Here is an 18,416-nt window from a genome sequence, read left to right as displayed (position 1 = left end):
AATTACCTATAGGCAATACTAAAAGGAATGTCCATTAGCATAAAGATTATTTTTGGCATGATAAGACACATTTTAAGGCTATCAATCTTACTCCAAACTGAAGATCATGTATTTTGCCACCTCTGGGTTTTACCTTACAGCTTTTAAAAAGCAGCATTCTGTGCAAAAAGGGTAGATGCACTATATTCTCTTTTGATTTTATTCCCAGCTATTTTTATTACACTACATTTGAATTTAAAGTTGAAGCTTGCTTTCATGTATAACAACTGACAGAAATTTAAAAAATTGTAATTTCATCTTCCTTACATTGAACAAGAGTGTTTAGAGTTTGGTCTGTCAGGCTGTGAAACCGGCTTGGCTCTGCAGTCTGCAAATGTACTTCTAAATACCAGAGAACGTCTGTGTGAGCATCAGGCAGAAAACAAGTTCACCATTTGAAAAGGCTTGTCATTTGAAAATACAAGTAGGACATATGTGGCTCATAAACACAAGCCCTCCTCGTAGGAAGAAATGTCTAATTAGTTGTCTGTTGGAGCTCATGTATCCTTCAATATTTAAAGGTAAACCAGCATGTGACAAATATGAGAACATTCATAGATGCACTGTAAAACACATGCATATTTATATTACACATTCAAAGGTAAATAAAAAAAAGCCATGTTCCTTGCTTTATGTGCTTGCAAAGCGCTAGTAAATATTGCTTAATTACAAAATAAAGGCAGGCCTTTTAGTACATGGAAAACACACAAGAAGGTCAGAACTTGCTGATGAGCTCTGAGCCACACAGAAAAACAAACTGCCTCATCCAACCTCACCTGTCCTACCCAGAAATTGCTCTGGTCTAATGACTCCCTTGATGACTGTGCAGTAGATTCTCCCTTCCTGCCACTGAGGTGTTGAAGCTCTACATCAAGAGAAGGGAGAGGTTTAGTCTTGACTTGCAGTCAGTGCAGCACAACAAGTACAAGGCAGGAAATAAGATTCCCTCTTTGAAGAGGTGTACCAGTTTCCTTCTCTTTCCTGATCTTTCCTCGCCCAAAGGAATAGCAAGGCAGAAAAATGAGACATCATTTCTTCTTCTGGGTTCCTCTAACTAAGAAGAGCAGTTACCAGCTGCTTCATGTGTTCACACGTGCTGAAAGGCTGATGCTATCCCAATCCATCTCCTGTAGCCCTGGTATGGAGCAAAATCCATTCCAGGTGAGAGAATGAGAAAGCACCAGATTAAAATCTCACCTGGGTTTCTATCACCTTTTTCAGAACGAAAAACTAAGACCACTGGAAACATTTGTTAGAAGTTTTGAAACAGAAGGAAGAAGAAGCTCAGCAGAAAGTTCTAGCCATTTCCTACACAGTTTCTAAAACAACTACTCCTGCTCCCTGAAGGCATTTAACAGTGGACATAGTTCAACAGCTGCTAAGCATGTAAACCTGTCTACTTAAAAATGGCTCTTGGAACTTTTACACACAACTCATTAATCTTCCATACAAACATATTGCACTAAAAAAAAAAATAAAATCTATTCCTAACAAGAAATAGCTCAGAGGTAATCTCAGGTAACTTTTCCTCTGCATGCCATAAATCTTAATTCCTTCTTTTCAAAGCTGTGTTCGCCTTTTCTTGCCAGGTCTACTGCTTCTGATAATCAGCATCTGATTAAGACACCTTGTTTAAGGAAATCCTTAACAGCACACAAAGACAAATAAGCAAGCGCACATTTTTCAGGTAGTACTAAAATTCCTGAAGATTTTATTTGAAGGAAATTATTTTACTTGAAACTGTGCATTAAATCACAATATATACACCAGCTTTTACCCCGCTTTTACTGGAACTTGAAACAGTCTTCTTTCTACTTCCAAAATTTATTCTATATATTTGCATGCACTTCAAAATCACTCCAGTGATCTCTGACAGCAATCAACATTATCATTTGTATAACAAAACTATGTGAACATTTCAGCAACAAGTCTTGCAGAATCTAAAATGCTTATATATTTTACAGGATGTAGTATTATTAAAAATACAAGCATATTTGTGCCCTAAACAGAGAGCTGTGCGACCTTAGTGATTGGTATTTCTGTCTTTAAACGATACAGCTGAAAACACAACAAAGTCAATGTACAGGGTTCCACAGGAAAGGCTAAGCTGTTAATAGGTCTTTTGAGTCCTACAAAATTCTATAGTAATGGTATGGTAATTATTAATAGATAAAAAACCCTCAACAAACACTTTCCACATCAAACCCTGTAAAATTTATTTAAAAGGAGGCTGGAAAACTTGTTTGGATTATCTTCTCCATTACTACCTATTAAGGTTAATGGAAAGACCTGAACTGACCTTTTATATATCAGATGGTCACTGAAAGATGGGTATTACAAAAGTGATACACATACGGCAGAGCAAGAGGCCAGTGACACAGAGGAGCAGAAATTCACTATGAATCAATCAACCCCTGCATGGAGTAAAATAAAAGGAAAATACTGGTATTTTGCAACATTCAGAAAAGGTCCACTAAATATTCACATTTATAGCACAGACAAGAAATGCAGACTAAGAAAAGCATCATTCATATTCTCTAAAAGTCGGGAAAATGAGCCTTTTGTCCAAGTTCTCTCTGTAATGCAACAGTGTGCTGGAGGCAGAAGTGAGACCATCATGAATGTACCTTTGCAAATATCTAACTTGAGAAATTCCCTTGCCTTGAGAAAGAGTTAAGATTACATTAAAGCATGACAGTACTTACTCCAGTTATAGGCAAGCATTCATTTTGTAAACAAAATTAGCCTGCAATAACTTGTACTGTACTTCTGTGCTATAATCAATCAAATGAGAACAGCAACAACATAGCATTTTAATTTCCACAGCCAAGGATCTTTTCCTGGTCTAGTCAAAGACAAAACGACTGCAATAGGCAGACTTTAAAAATAAAACTGATGACTGCAGTATTCGCTATTAGCATGAGAAAGAACGGAGTTACAAACGCAGCACCGATCAGAACACATCTGTGCTGCACAGAGACGCAGAAGCATCCTGGTGTCCACAGAGGCATCATAGTGGAAACTCTGTCAAGCTGTTGAGATCTCTAGCTCTCAAACTTTAACCTAGCTCTTCAATGCTTTAAAAAAAAACCAAACCACAATGTTGGAGGAGGGAAGAGAGTGTTTAGCAGGACAACAGCTAAATCACAGAATGTCCTGAGCTCAAAGGAACCCACAAGGATCATGGAGTCCAACTCAACCGTGCATAGGACCATCCCCAAGAGTCACACCACATGCCTGAGAGTATCACCCAAAAGCCTCTTGAACTCTGTCAGGCTTGGTGCTGTGACCCTTCCCTGGGGAGCCTGTTCCAGTGCCCCAACTACCCTCTGGGTGAAGAACCCCTTTCTGATATCCAACCTAAATCTCCCCTGACACAACTTCAGGCCATTTCCTCAGGTCCTGTCACTGGTCACAGAGAAGAGATCAGTGCCTGCCCCTCCTGCTCCCCTCATGAGGAAGCTGTAGACCACTATGAAGTTTCCCCTCACTTTCCTCCAGGCTGAACACACCAAATGAACAGCTGTTCCTCATATGGCTTCCCCTCTAGACTCTCAATGTACCTGTAAATTCATATAGTCATCATTTTCTTTACTGTAATAGAAGTTAAAGTACCACAATAACCAGTGTAAGTCCACTAGTCAGTGTTACTGAAATCTAAGGTGCTTAAAAACATTATTTTCTGGATAAAGTCTATATAGGAAGCAGTCCCTGTTAGCAGAAGCAGCCTTAGTGCATGCATTTGCCTTACATACAAGAACAGAAGCAGCAGCTATCCCCACGAGAAGTGCCCTCTGTGCAGCACCCCAGGCAGTTCATGTGGGCTTAGACGGCTGACCCAGGTGGGCTCTACAGGCCTTTCTCAATGGTCAGTGTGTGAGCAGTGCCTGCACCTGCTCTGTACTGTTGTTTTAGAACTTGCACATTCAAGCTGCCAGACCAACTTCATCTGCTTTGTCACAAAAGCCTTTGCATCATGCTGCAACTGAGCTGCTGTGTGTTGGAGTAAAGCAGGAAACCAAAATTTGGGCATCCATAACAAAACCTGCATTAGTGACTACCTGGTTACTTACACTGTGAGACCATGACATGAAGCAGATCAGGATTTGAAACTGAGAATGGCAGGTTTCAGATTTCTTACTTTCAGTGAAATTAAAAATTGTTGAAAAGAGTCCACACATACATCAGAAAAACTACAGTCGGTGTTGGAATTTACTTAAAAATTAGCCCAGTTTTCATTAATGTCATTATTTTAATTTCAGCTGTATTGTGCCAATCATGATGTGAAACTAAACACTGCTTTGGTACAAGCAGACTCTTTGCTGCTATCCAGCAGTACACAATGCCATCTCCTCTCACTGCCATTACTGCAAGCTATCAATTCATCCTGCTGGGCAGAAATCTCCCTTCATAACGCTCTGCCTTAAAATCTAATATCAGAAGAAAAATTCCCATGCATCTTGTTTTAAGTTAAGTCTCTTAATCTCACTACCAGCACCCTCCTAACCCAAAATAAATCCTGTACATTATACAATTATAAACACATCAATTTTTCTTTCTTTATTCACTCCTAAGATTTTTTCCTTCACAAGTAGGTGAGGCACCTTGTCATCATAGTAGTGACAAACAAGAAGGGCCTGAATAAGATCATGGGCCAAAGCCATGAGAATGTCATCAGACAGTGTATGAATACGTCAGGTTACTGCTCCAAAGGCTGTCTGGAATAATGGATACCCCAAACCTTAGTCTTTCTACATTCTCTTGTGGTTGCAGCTCATAATATTACAAGAGGACACAGTATCTAAAAAAACCAAACAACAATCAACCAAATAAATAGACAAACAAAAAAGCAACCAAAGAAAGCTAAAAAGCTCAGCTGCTACATCTTATTCTGCAGTTCATGTACAACACTTGCTAAAGCACACACACACAAACCACAGATCAGTAAGACATGACAAAAAGATCCAGAAACAAGAAATAAAACATATTTGTTCTTAGAAACAAGGGAGAAAGTGTTAATCTTAGTGAAACAGGATTCTTGCAGTACTGGCAAAGTCACTGTCAGGATAAATTACTTGCTTCAGCAAATACCAAATACAGAAGTAGGCCTGTCAAGGTGCCAGACTAGCTCAAACAAACCCCCTTCCAGCAAAGCATTTCTGCATTTAGTTTGTATTTCACCACTTTTCTCCTGTTCCTATTTTTGCATCTGTGCTTCATTCCCTCTCCTTTGTGCAGCTATATTCCAGATCATGGCAGGAATTACCAATTTAACATTAAAATCAAGGCAGAATAAATGAAGGGGCTTTTTTGGTGCATCTTGCACAGAATGGCTTTTCTGAATCACACACATCACTAAAGCTATCCCTGCCTATATTGTATTTCCCCCCAAAAAAATTTGAATGAAAAAGCAGTTTATAGCTATGTAAATTTTGATTATTCTGACACATTGGAATAGCTCCAGAAGAACACATATTGTCAGTTCCCAGCATGTCAAAAAAGGTTCATTTATATCTGTATTCCACAGAAAATGGAATTAAGTTCTACTTTGTAACGATGGCACAGACAAAACAGAGGAAATCTTAAAAAAAGTCAGCACAAGAATGATATGCTCTTGAAGACTCACTATATTTCTATTCATACACTGGTTCTACTACACGAGCAAATGTGCACAATGCAAGTAAGCACTGGCTTTCAATCTACAACCACACTACATGCTCTTCCAGCTCTGATGGAAACATATTCCATAAGACACTGTATCAAACTGCCAAAATATCAATCTTTTTCCAGTAGGATCTGCAAGACCAGACTGCATTTCAGCTGTCTATAGCTCTAAAAATTATTTATCAACAAAGATCAATCAGTGGTCAATTGATTATAATTAATTTCAGCACCACAAAGAGAACAGGATTATGTAATGATAATATTGGAGGAACAAAGTTCATTCAAAACTGTTGTTATTTTTTTTACGATTCAAATACAGCCAAGATATTTAAAAATGCTTCTCTAAGATCCTCTGTGGTATTGAGATGGAGATACATGGGAGGAAAGAAACTGCACAGTATCAAATAATGAGAAGGATATGCTGTACTAATTCTAATACTAGCATACTATTTATACTAATTCTTACTAATCCTAGCAAATTAAGTTGCACATAATGCAAGTCCTAAAGTGACTAAAATATGAGACAATAACTTATCCTAATAATACTATATAAATATGTTTTTGTAAAAGCTGGGATATAAATAGTAAACAATTATATCTTGAGCCTAAATTGCCCTAATAAATTGTTCAAGAAGCTGGCAACACATGCAATAAACATGAGATAAGCAGAAAGATGTTTAAGTTGTGGGGAAAAAATCAGTTATCTGGGTATACAGACAAACCAACAGTCAAATACTGTATTGTATGAGCAAACTGCAGCTTATGGTAAAATACAGCCTGCAAAACTGCCAGATGAAATCTACTGATGAAGTTTACGTTGTCAAAACATAATGGTGTGTTAATCAAGACAGACATATCTAACAAAGAGCTTAATCACAAAAGTGAAAAGAAATAATACATTACAAGTTATATTTACTAGAAAAATCAGTTGTGAGAGAACAATTTAATGACAGAAAGATGTAGCTTAGGAAAGCTCAGCATCTAAACAGTCTAAGAAACATATGTAAATGTGCTTTCTATTTGAAATTACATAACAGAGCTATGGTACAGGTTCAATCTTTAGCATCAAATTCAATACAGCCACGAGAATCATTAGCAAGAGACAGCAGCATATTTTAGGTATATCTGTAAGAACCATACAGTTATGCACATATTAAAAAGCCACATATACCTTCGTAAGAAGTTTATTGTAAAAATATAAAAACAATATACAGCTATATACCCAAATTTTACCCACAAACACACACACAATCACAATACAAAAAGACAGTCAGGTCCACCAGAACCTGAATTATAATAACAACCACATAACATCAGAAACCACGAGCAGGAAACCATTTGATGTTACCGCTTATTCATTCCAGGAGTCCAAAGCTCACTAACATGAATGCAGAGCTCTTCATTGCCTCAGTGAGGTCTGAAAGAGCTTAAATGCAATAAAAAACTAGACACATACACTTACGAGAGTGGACTGGTTTTACAAAGGTCAGTATAATTAGTAGTATTTTTATCCTGGGTTATCTTAAATTTTAGCTTTAATATTCAGTTGGAGTACTCCAAAAATCTCTCTGTTTCAATACAGTAGTAGCCTACACAAATAAAATACAAATTTCTTCCTTCTGAATGGGTAAATTAATAAAGGTCCCATTTGTGTGGGAGACACACATCTTAAGTGATGACTCTTGTTAAATCTTTTAGCTGTAAAACATTCAGACACACTAAACTGTTTCCCTCTACATGCACCATGCCAGTCTTCTTTTGAAAGCAATCATTGCTCCATAGAACAGTGCATGGAAAACTAAGTATCAGACAGACCAGGAGTAAGAGTTTGAGACACCAACTAATCCAGAGCTGCCTCACAAAGTATAGAGGGGTGGGGAAAGGAGGTTGGAGACTGATGAGAAAAAAGCTTATTTTCATAGCAAAAGGACTGACACAAACACTGCTCACTTTCTCTCTGCTATTGCCAAAGGTTTATTACCAGCAGAGGTCTTAAACAGATGAGCATGGCTGGCATGGCTGTACACTGGAGATTCAAGCATTTATTTCACCACTGATCTAATTTTGTAACACAGTTTAAAAGAAACATGAAGAACAATTTTTGAAAGAGATTTTGCATGGGGTGGCAAGTAATAGAGACCTGCTCCTCTTTTTCCAGTGGCAGTTTGTAGCCGTCACCTGAGAGCTATTTTCCCCATATTAAAGAAAATTTAAAAACAAAACTTAAAAAACTCCCACTAAAATGATAGGCCCAATAGAGACAGGAAAAATAGTGCCATATAAGAGAAATAAAAATCCTAGGATATAAGTGACCCTAGGCTAGTTGTTCATTCTATTTATCTCTACCCTGCTTAAAAGAGGTAAGTCATCAAACTGTACCATTGCTTAGCTGGTTTATGTGCTCAGTTTATACTAAGGCAAGATCTGTTCTTTCTGAACATATATCTGTTCTTATCTAGATTATCTTCACACAGATTTGATATAAGAGCTGTTAATAAAAAGAAGAATTCTTACTCTTCAGCTTGCAAATGAGGATATTGCTTTTACCTGACACCTTTCCAATATTTTTAATTGAGTCCAGGAGGGAAAACAGAAGACCATTTTCAATTTCAATGAAGAAAAATTAAATTCCCAGACATGAGTTAAGTTTGCATTTTACATCCATGAGCTCTTAATCACAAGGATGATACTGGCTCTGTAAAGGGCACTCATCATGAACAAAAATATATAAAAATAAAGAAGGATGAAGAGAGCAGCATTCTGAGTAGAGACCAAGCTGGATTAAATGCATCTGTGACATTTTACACCCAGCTGAGACTCTGACCAAAGGCAGAGAACTGCTGTATTTATATTAAAATATATAAAGAAGGGAACACAGATTGCTGGACATACGCAGTATTTCTTTAGATACACTATGTGCTCATGAAAAATACATGTGCCTACCAACTGGCTCTGAACAATCATAAAACCAGGTGTAGGCTATGTCCCTGATGTACAATTTCTAAATCCTTTTCCAAAGCAATGTTTCTTTTTGTCACTTCATCATGTAAGCCTTCAAACAAATCACTTCATGATTCAAGTGGAGCACAAAAGCAGCACTATTATTTTTGTCAAAATCATAGAATCATAGAACAGTGCAACTCCCCTGCAGTGAGCAGACACATCTTGTGCTAGATCAGGTTGCTCTGTTGTAAGCATGCTGTATCAGCACTTTTCATATCTTTTCTTTCTTCCACTAGAAAAATGATGAGCACTGTTCTGATAACCTGGGCTACAAAGTAATGGAATTCACAGTGCAGAGAAAGCATTAAACAAAACTGCAGCACAGAGCTATGCCAAGATCCATCTATGCTGTGAACTGTGAGAATTTCTCCTGCACCTATACTAGCACTTGTTTCAGAAATTCTAATGATCAAGAGTAAGGGATAATTAAGAGATCAAATTTAGCTTCCAGAAAATCATCTATATGGTCATATATGAACACAAATATTGAAATAGGTAACTACGTGCACATCAGGCACTCCACTACCTGAATACAATTTTTATCTATTACATCTTTTTCTTCTTGTACATCCATTTACAGCAACAGTTGCTATTATAATTTTTACTGCTTTATCTATAGAACCAGTCATTTTTCAGTGTCAAGAAAATTTTGAAACCTAGCATGAGGAAGAAAAAAAATCTATAGTGGGTATGCAGTACTGTAAAACTTCAGAAGTTGAAGAACTATTTAGATAAGACAATCCTTTTTTTGTTTTAACCTACTGGACTTAAAGGTAATGGCACCAGCTATAAACCTCATATGAAGTGCTCTCTTTAAATTACGAAACTGTTGGACATGATGGTATTTTCATACCTATAACACCAGTAAATTTGCAAGAAAATCAACTCTAGTGCAGCTTAGGTGCTGTGCCCTCATCTTAATCACACTTCTACTTCCGAAAGTTTTTGTCTTTAAAAAATGGATAACTTACTGGGAAATTTGTTAGATCTGGCAGTATTATTCACTTTCTTTTCAGAAACCCTTCCATCTACCCTCTGTCATTTCACTCAAATTACTCATGAGCTCTTAACAACTCAGTATAATCAATTCCCTCTATAGACTTTTGCAGACATTCTGGATTTCTTCCACTGCTTGTTCATAATTTTGTAATGCACTTTTTGGTATTTGTAGATGTATCAGAAAATGCAGTTGGTGTGCTCAGCTCCATTGCCAAGGAGTGTCGGGAGGTATTTAGCTGACTGACCTGCAGCCACCGATCAAAACCAGGGAAGTACTAAATGAGAAACGGTTTCAGTTTTGTAACTGTTACAATTTTATGGTCTTCAGCCCCAGGTTAATCACAGACACTTGCACAGAACTGCTGATGTAGGGACATTACATATTAATAGGGTTACTATTTTTAATGCCTCTCTGCAAGGTGCTGCTAAGACCTGGCTGTGGAGGAGGCTGGACGAGCATGCTATGCAGATCTGAGCTGACCTGGAGCACATTGCACTGCTGTATGAAAATGCTTCATTCAGGCAGTGACAGGAGAAACAAGTAAACTGACAGCTCACCTTCCAGGTACATGGAATAGACACATATGTGTCACCACCATCTCCACATGCAAGAGGGTAACACGTTTCATGGTGAATCTCGTTTCAGTAAGGCTGACATATGCAATCGACAAAGATTAAGCCACTAGGTCAGCAGCAGAAAAAACAGAACACAAATGGAGAAAAGAAATTTTCCATTTTCAGTATTAGAGGTTAAGAGTATTTATTTGAGACTGGTAATCTCAAGGTGCGTCTTAAAAACACTCTGAATGTGGCCTTCAAAAGAACTTCATTGTGAGCATGGGCAATGATACAAACTCGTAACTGAGTCAAACCATTTTAGAAGATCTTTTTGTTAAGCCAAGATCAGTGTGACTTTGCAGGAGCCCAGAGTTGTGGGCCCATCCCAGCCTGTAACCTCACACTCTAAAGTATTCCTAGGGTGTCAGTAAATGTTAGGAGCTCCTATTGTAAAGTAAGAAGAACCTTAAGAGAAAAGAATTCCAGGAAGGCTAAATACTCTTCAAGAAAGAAATCTTAATAGTACAGGAACAGGTCACCCCCACATGCCAGAAGACAAGCTGGCAGGGAAGAAGACCAGCTTGGCTGAGCAGAGAACTTTGGCTGCAACTTAATAGAAAAAGAGAATTTGAGACCTTCGTAGGTAAAAATGGGCAAGAAACTCAGGGGGGCTACAAAGATTTCATGTGGTTATATAGAGATAAAAACAGAAGGGCCAAAGCCTAACTAGAACTTAATCTGGCTACTGCTGTAAAAGACAATAAAAATTTTTTTCTATAAATACATTAACAACAAAAGGAGGGTTAAGGAGAGTCTCCATCCTTCACTGGATGGGGGGGGAAACAAACTGACAAAGGACGAGGAAAAGGATGAGAAATTCAATGCCTTCTTTGCCTCAGAACTTAATAAAAGGTCAGTTGTCCTCAGGGACAACCCAGGCCCTTGAGATGGAAGACAGGGACAGGACACTCCCATAATCCAAGGGGAAATGACCAGCAATCGGCTACACCACTTGGACATGCCCAAGTCCATGGGCCAAATGGGAATCACACACGGGAACTGAAGGACCTGGTTCACTGAGCCATTTTCAGTCATTTATCAGCCTTCCTGGCTCACCAAGGAGGTGCAAGCTGAATGCAGGTTAGCAAATGTGATGCCCAGCTACAAAAAGCGCTGGAAGAAAGCTCCATGAAACTATCAGCCTGACTTTGGTGCTGGGCAAAGAAAGGGAGTAGATGCTCGAGTGCCACCACATGGCATGTACAGGACAACCAGGGGATCAAGCCTAGCCAGCATGAGTTTGGGGAAGGCAGGTCTTGCTTTGCCAGCCTGATTTCCTATGACAGGGTGACCTGCTTAGTGGATGCAGGAAAGGCTGTGGATCTTGTCTACCTGGACTTCAGTTAAGGCTTTGACACCATTTCCTACAACATTCTCCGGGATAAACTGGTTTCCCATGGTGCACTTTGCACTGGGTAAAAAACTGGCTCAATGGCCGAGCCCAAAAAGGGATGTCAAATGGTGGTACATCGAGCTGGTGGCCAGTCACTCTCTGCGTTCCCAAGTATTTTTATCGATGATCTGGACCAGGGGATTGCATGCACCCTCAGTTTGTCGGCAACACAAAGTTGGGCTGGAGTCTGGATCTGTTGGAGGGTATGAAGGATCTGCAGAGGGATCTGGACAGGCTGGATTGATGGGCCAAGGAGAACTGTTTGAGGTTCAACAAGGCCAAGTGCCAGGTCCTTCATGACAACCTCAAACAGCACCACAGGAGTGTGGAAGAGTGGCTGGAAAGCTGCTGAACAGAAAGGGACCTGGGAGTGCTGGTCAGTGATTTCTGAGGTATATTCAGCTAAGATACCTAAGACACAGGCCTGGAATTATAGCATTATAACCTATTTGAGAGTACTACGTATGCTAAGTTCAGCACACATAATGACAATGTTTGAGCTGGTGTTTGCCCCATGAAGTGTGCCCAAAAATTACTGGGGGTGTGGGAGGGATGTTTTCTTGTACCTTGAGAATGTCTAACTAAATAATAAACATTGGATTTTCTTGTTGTTATTAAATACCTTATAATGGATATTCTGAGTGTAAAACATCTTTGCTGCCAACATGAACACCTGATTATATCCACCAGATACCAATATTCTCCCTTACTCTGAGATATATTCCTAGAAAAAACACACTAAGTGTGAAAATGGGCTGTCTGCCTCTGTCTTTACAAGCAGCTGGGCATGGGTATGCCAATGTATATTCCCAAGTGAAAAAGCAATTTAATGTGATAAATTTAAATCCTATTATTAAACCTACTACATTTTTATCATTAGTTATTTAAATTTATGGGTATATGCAGTGTCAACACACCATGAAATGAAGGAATTACCAATTTCCAGCATGAATTACTTGATAAAAGGGACTGCATTTAAATGCAGAGTTGTTGAATAAATCAGCAATGCTACAGTGGTTAATTACAAAGTTACTTAAAGGAAGAAAACCTGCAGTATTTTATAGTGTATTAAACTTGCAATTGGTTCCTAGAGTGGCTAACACAATATTAACTAATACAATACATTTCATAGTGGACTGTAGGAAATGCTTTAATGTCTTTGAAAACCATAGTTTAAGGCCAACTCCATATTGCTTAGCAATCACACTACAAAATATTGGAAGCAACACTTATCTTCCTCTTAGTACTTTCCATTAGTGGATTGCAAGTGCAGCATAAAAGAAGACTCTATAATTATGCTTATTTTAGTGATGAGGTGAAAGATGCATGGGGAGAAGTAATGTAGCCAGTGATATCTGACAGACTAATTGCAGACTGAGTGGTCTCACTCTGCCCCCTAATCTCAGGCAGTTCTCAGGGCCAGTCTCACAGCAATTTTAACCTCATTTTCTACATTTATCTTTTTTCTTTTTTTCAAGTGTAATCTAAAGACACTGTATTGGACACATTAAGTTATAATGACAGTCACATAGAGCTGCAATTTCCGTCAGTAAAATAAATGATTAATTAGCAAAACACAGTATGCAATATATGTCCAAAGTCACTTACTCCTATTGCTAATCGCAGTAATTAGCTCAAGCTCCATGGCCTGCATGCTATTTTGCAGAACTTCTAAAAAACCATGGGTATGCACTGAATAATTTATATTCCAAATTACACAAGCATATGGACAACATATCTTAATTTTCTAGATTAGCAACCACTAAGGTGCCTTCTGATAGCCCCATAAAAATACCTAAAAGTAGATTTATGTAGTTGGAAAATTATATATTTCATAAGGAATGCAGGGAAAATATGACCAGCAGAAACAAGCCTAAAGATTTTCTTTTTATTAGGGCATTCAATAAAATTAATCAACAAGCTCAACATCTCAAGCTCCAACAAAAATCCATTATCACTGACTAAACAGATTCCTTCCCAAAACAACTGTAATTTTCTACTATGTTTATTTCAGCATAAAGACCCTCTGTTGCTAGGCACAAAACCCAAAACCATATAAGTTTTGTTCATATGTCTCAGCCTGAAATATTCTATCAATGATTTCAGAAAAGGCAAAGCCCTTAAATGTCCTCTTAATTAGCCAGCCTTCAACATTGCCTAAGCTAGCTCTAATAACTCAAGCCATAAAAACGTTAATAGATGGAAATAATTTCATTCTCATCTGAAGCAGTACAGGAAAGCCCATATATTGTTTGGTTAAGAGACATTATATATTCATTATTGTTGACAGCAAGAAGTGAGAAAGAACCTATAGTCTAGTTTTCAGATGTTGATTGGCTATACACAATCAGTTAGTAGCTTGAAATGTAATAAAACACGGAAAGCACAGAACAGCACATGGGGGAGAAAAAGTGGCAGAGATTAAGCTGAAGGGCAGTTCAGAGCAGAAAGGCCTACGTGAAGTAAGAAAGTAGAGAAACCATATCTTAGGAGTGGGCAAACCTACCAATTTAATTTATTTTCTTCTCTTTTTGTTTTAAGTGAGAAAAATCATTACTGATGGAAAGGTCAACACCAAGTAGGACTTTGAGAGAAAACAAACAAACAAACAAACAAAAACAAAAGCGTTCAACAAACATCAGAGATCTGGAGAGAAAAGGGAGACCAGTAACTACTTGTACATCACAGACCGGTTACACAACAGCTTGCATTGTCTTCTAGGCTGAAGAGGCTTTTATGAAGCTGCCTGTGCTGCCAACTTCTGGTAACACTTCCTCATGAAATTATGCAGCCCAAAAGTCTTGGTTATGTCACTGCTGCAGATTTGCCTCTCAGAAATGGATCTTCCATGAGAAAAAGCTGCCAAAGAGATTCAGAGAGATCTTCTGGACCACTTGGTGGATGATCAAGTTTCCTCACTCACTGGGATCCTACAGACTACCTTCAGCTTTGTTCTGTGAGGTTTCCAAAACACTGGGGAACAATCTGCCCTATGAGTCTTGCGTGGCCAAAACTATAAAGAATTATTAGTAGATATTTTCCCTGCTTTTTGACTGAAAGTGAAAAGGTAATTAATTCTCTTAATTGAATGATCACTCATTAGCCTTTTACTAAATAACATTCTCTGTCTTGTAAGTTACTCCCATGTCTTCAATATCCCTCTTCAAGATAAGACTAATAACAAGCTAACTCACTGCTTTATAAATCTACAGCACAGTACAGCATGTACTGTATGCAGTTTTTCCATTTAGATTCTTCAATTACAAGCAAGTGCAACTAAAAAAACCACCCATATTTTACTATCCAGTATTACATTTTGGCAGATCATAATTAAACTATTCCTTAGAAGCAGTGCTCAGTGCTTAAGAAGAAGGATTTTATTGAATAACAGGGCTAGTATTTTAACTCAATTAGCATGTTATTTCTCAATAAAGAGGTGTACACTACTGTAATTCCTTATTCTATGGGTAATATCAGCTATAAAACAGAAATACTGCAGCTTTCTTCTGGTAACCCATGTAATTTTACTCATGTAGTTTGTATACTTACTATATTTTTAAAGTGGATAGAAACATATTATTATTTTTATAAATAAATAATCTTACTTTATACTCCTATAGGCATAAAATATTTCACTTCTATACCATGTAAGTCTGCCAGAGACTATGTTTGTCTACATCTAAAAATATCTGAGCCTTACATGGTGAGGAAACAATTTTTCTTTCATATCTTTTGTTCTGTACTGAGTTTGATTTATAATATTGGTTGAGGCAAAAGTGATTTTTGGATGAAGAAACTACATCTAGTTGCAATGGAAATAGGGTGCCTTCTCCATGGAAACTGTCTGCTAAATATGCTCAGATGACTTATTTATCAGATTCTTCAATACAAGGTTTCAATTTGATGGGATTATATTTTCCTGTAATTTTTCACTAATAATTTTAAAGTTACATAAATATATAAATATCTGTATTTCTGAAGATAATCAAGTTGTGTCATTTCAATATACATTTCTAATATATTTCAAGGTCATCTTCTCTTTGGTTGTTCAAACTAGTTATGGTCTTTTCAATCATGTTATGAGTTTGGCTTAATTCATAATCTTTTAATGTAGTTTAAAAACTGTGAATATTGCATTGTTACTGCCCTTTCATTCTTCTGCACTTATACCATGGATAACACCTACCATATAGTGGATGGGTTTGTTAGCCATGAAAACTGTGTAAAGATTGAGAACTAATTATTTGTTTCAAGAATTAGTATGTTTATTTTTATCAGTAGAACTGCAATACTGCACTACATACCAAACAGCTATTTCACAGATTATGATATTAAGAAATAAACTCCTATATCATTGTACAGCATCCCTCATAACTTTTCTATCACCAATATTACCCAAGCCATTCACTGAAAACTAAAATAGAAATAACAACTCAAGATGGAAAAAGTTTTCAATAATCATCAGATTGGTGATTTCGTTCTGGCCGTGTAAGAAGTTGTTCTAGTACACAGCTAAGCAAATGTGTAATGCTTAGATCTCAAAGGTGCTGATAAACAGGGAGTTAAATTCCAGCACATGTATATTCATCAGATATAACATCCAACAAATGTCGAACTAGAAAAAGGCCATTTTTATTTCATAAGGTAAGACAAAAAGAGACACACTTTGTTACCATCAGATGGGGAGATGGACCTCATATGGTACAAAGAATCAAGTAAGGAAAAGACTGAATGATTAAGGTGAAAAAATAAAATCAGTGAGTTACATATGGAGTTGTTAGTAACTGGATAAGAAATTCCAGTGAGTCACATAACATACCTTATGTCTCTTTTGTGCAGATCAACTGGTGAATGTTCTTAAAGATGAAATACTCTAAGGTACAACATATTTCCATATAGCAAATAACAGTAGATTCTTCAACAAGTTTAATGAATGTGGTAAGTTAAAACTAAAATTCTTATTGATACTATCACAGAAAACTTTTGTGAGTGTTGCAGAATTACACTAAAAGCAACTGTTGCCAATGGTACCACTTGAAGGTTACAACTGCTATGTCATGGAATATCATAATTCTTGTTATTTCTTTCCAGATACAATGAGGTTGCAAAATCCTTTAAATTCACTCTATATTTTGACTCCATATAAGGAGGAACGAATGGAGAATTACTGACTTCAATTCTGGATTCAACACAACTGGAAGTGCATTAAGAATCCCAACAGTACACAAGAAGCTTCTAGTGCACTGAAAGGCTTCCTATCCAGCAAAAACATGTTATTTAGGAGGATTAATTGAAAATTATCAAAGCTGAACTTTGGAAAAACCTTTTCAGATAGAACAACAGTTGGTTGAATTCAGATACACATGACCAAGGAGCAAGCAGTAAAAACCCTAACTTATATTTGGTCTTTTTTATATTATGAAGTTGATTGCAAGAGAAATGGTTTATATGTTAAGGGAAAAAAATACAATTATGTAGTCAGACACTGGAATGGTTAGCCAGAAGCAATATGAAAACTCCACCAAGGCAGTAAAATTTCAAATGAGCAAGAACCCAAGCAACTTGTTCTGAATGGGCCTTGCTTTGAGGAGAGCAGGTGAACCTCCAGAGAGCCCTCTGAACCTAAAGTCTGTAATTCTGTGAGCTACATAGATAAAAACAAGCAAAAAAAATTATACCCGAGTCAGGGCTCCACAGCCGAAAAGTGTCAAAAAACAAACAAACAAAACCAACCAAATAATACTTTTGTCTTCTAAGGAGAAACAGATACAACAGAAAATTTTCAAAGCAGCACCAGCAATCCACAGGGGAAGCAAGAGAATACAGCAGGAAGGGACAAGCCAGGAGTCTTGAAATTGTTAGGAACAGCAAAAAAATCTGATTTCAGACATCATTTACAAATGGAAGCTGGGAAACTTTTAGTACTGCTAGTTAAGTGAAATTTTTTCTTACCATCTCTCCTCTTAATAAATTGTACGCAACTTCGTAAGGGTTAACAAATGTAGTAAGAAAATTGAAAAGCCCTAAAGTACTGGAAGAAAACAGTATAACATATTTTAATCTAAAGCAGGTGGTCTCCCCTGACTTTGGTAGAAGCTCAAGAGAAGATCTGCACTCTGGAAACCAAGATGGTAGTATCAGTTAAATTCTGCTCTGGTATAAACTTTCCGACCTGCACCATGTTGAGGCACAACTATTTATACTTCTGCATCAATTCCATATATTCAAGACATATTAAAAGGTATCAAGTCCATAAACTTCACTGACCCTTTTCTGCTGCTTAGCTCATTAACGCTGAAAGATATTAATCTAACAAGTAAGTGGGTCATTACCTCTTGAAGAACCCTCTTCATTTTCAGGAGCAATGTCTTCACAGCTGTACAGTCTTGTAGCATCAATCTGAAGGGCAAAGATTCAATCCCTCCACCTTCTTCCAGACCAGGGAAAGGCCACTCCACGGATGGGCTGCCAGCCAGCTGGCTAACACGAGGGTACCTGGCTTCTCCTTGTTCCACCTCCTTGGAGAGCTTCAGAGATAGATTCCTTACAAGAGAAAACAGAACACTGAACAACAGAACAACACTGAAATATGAAAAAGCAAAAAGACCTTAATAATTTTAAGGGGGATTAGTTCCTTTGAGTTTAAAGACACATTACACATTCACTTTTGGATCCTGCTTGCATGAACAGCCTCTATAAT

The 18,416-nt window shown here is 37.5% G+C and overlaps 1 protein-coding gene across 2 annotated transcripts in view; it reads right to left on the bottom strand.

Moving 5' to 3' along the window:
• The window catches only part of CCSER1 (coiled-coil serine rich protein 1), a 663,581-nt gene that overhangs the window by 377,902 nt on the left and 267,263 nt on the right, over positions 1-18,416 (bottom strand). For both annotated transcript variants that reach the window (XM_071555858.1, XM_071555859.1), the window contains exon 6: positions 18,049-18,259. In XM_071555858.1, coding sequence (XP_071411959.1) covers positions 18,049-18,259 — 211 coding nt within the window. The remainder of the gene's footprint in view (positions 1-18,048; positions 18,260-18,416) is intronic.

Source organism: Pithys albifrons, chromosome 5, assembly GCF_047495875.1.
Source record: "Pithys albifrons albifrons isolate INPA30051 chromosome 5, PitAlb_v1, whole genome shotgun sequence".
Taxonomy (NCBI): domain Eukaryota; kingdom Metazoa; phylum Chordata; class Aves; order Passeriformes; family Thamnophilidae; genus Pithys; species Pithys albifrons.
Note: the sequence above shows the minus strand (reverse complement) of the source record. Positions and strands in the feature narration are given on the sequence as shown.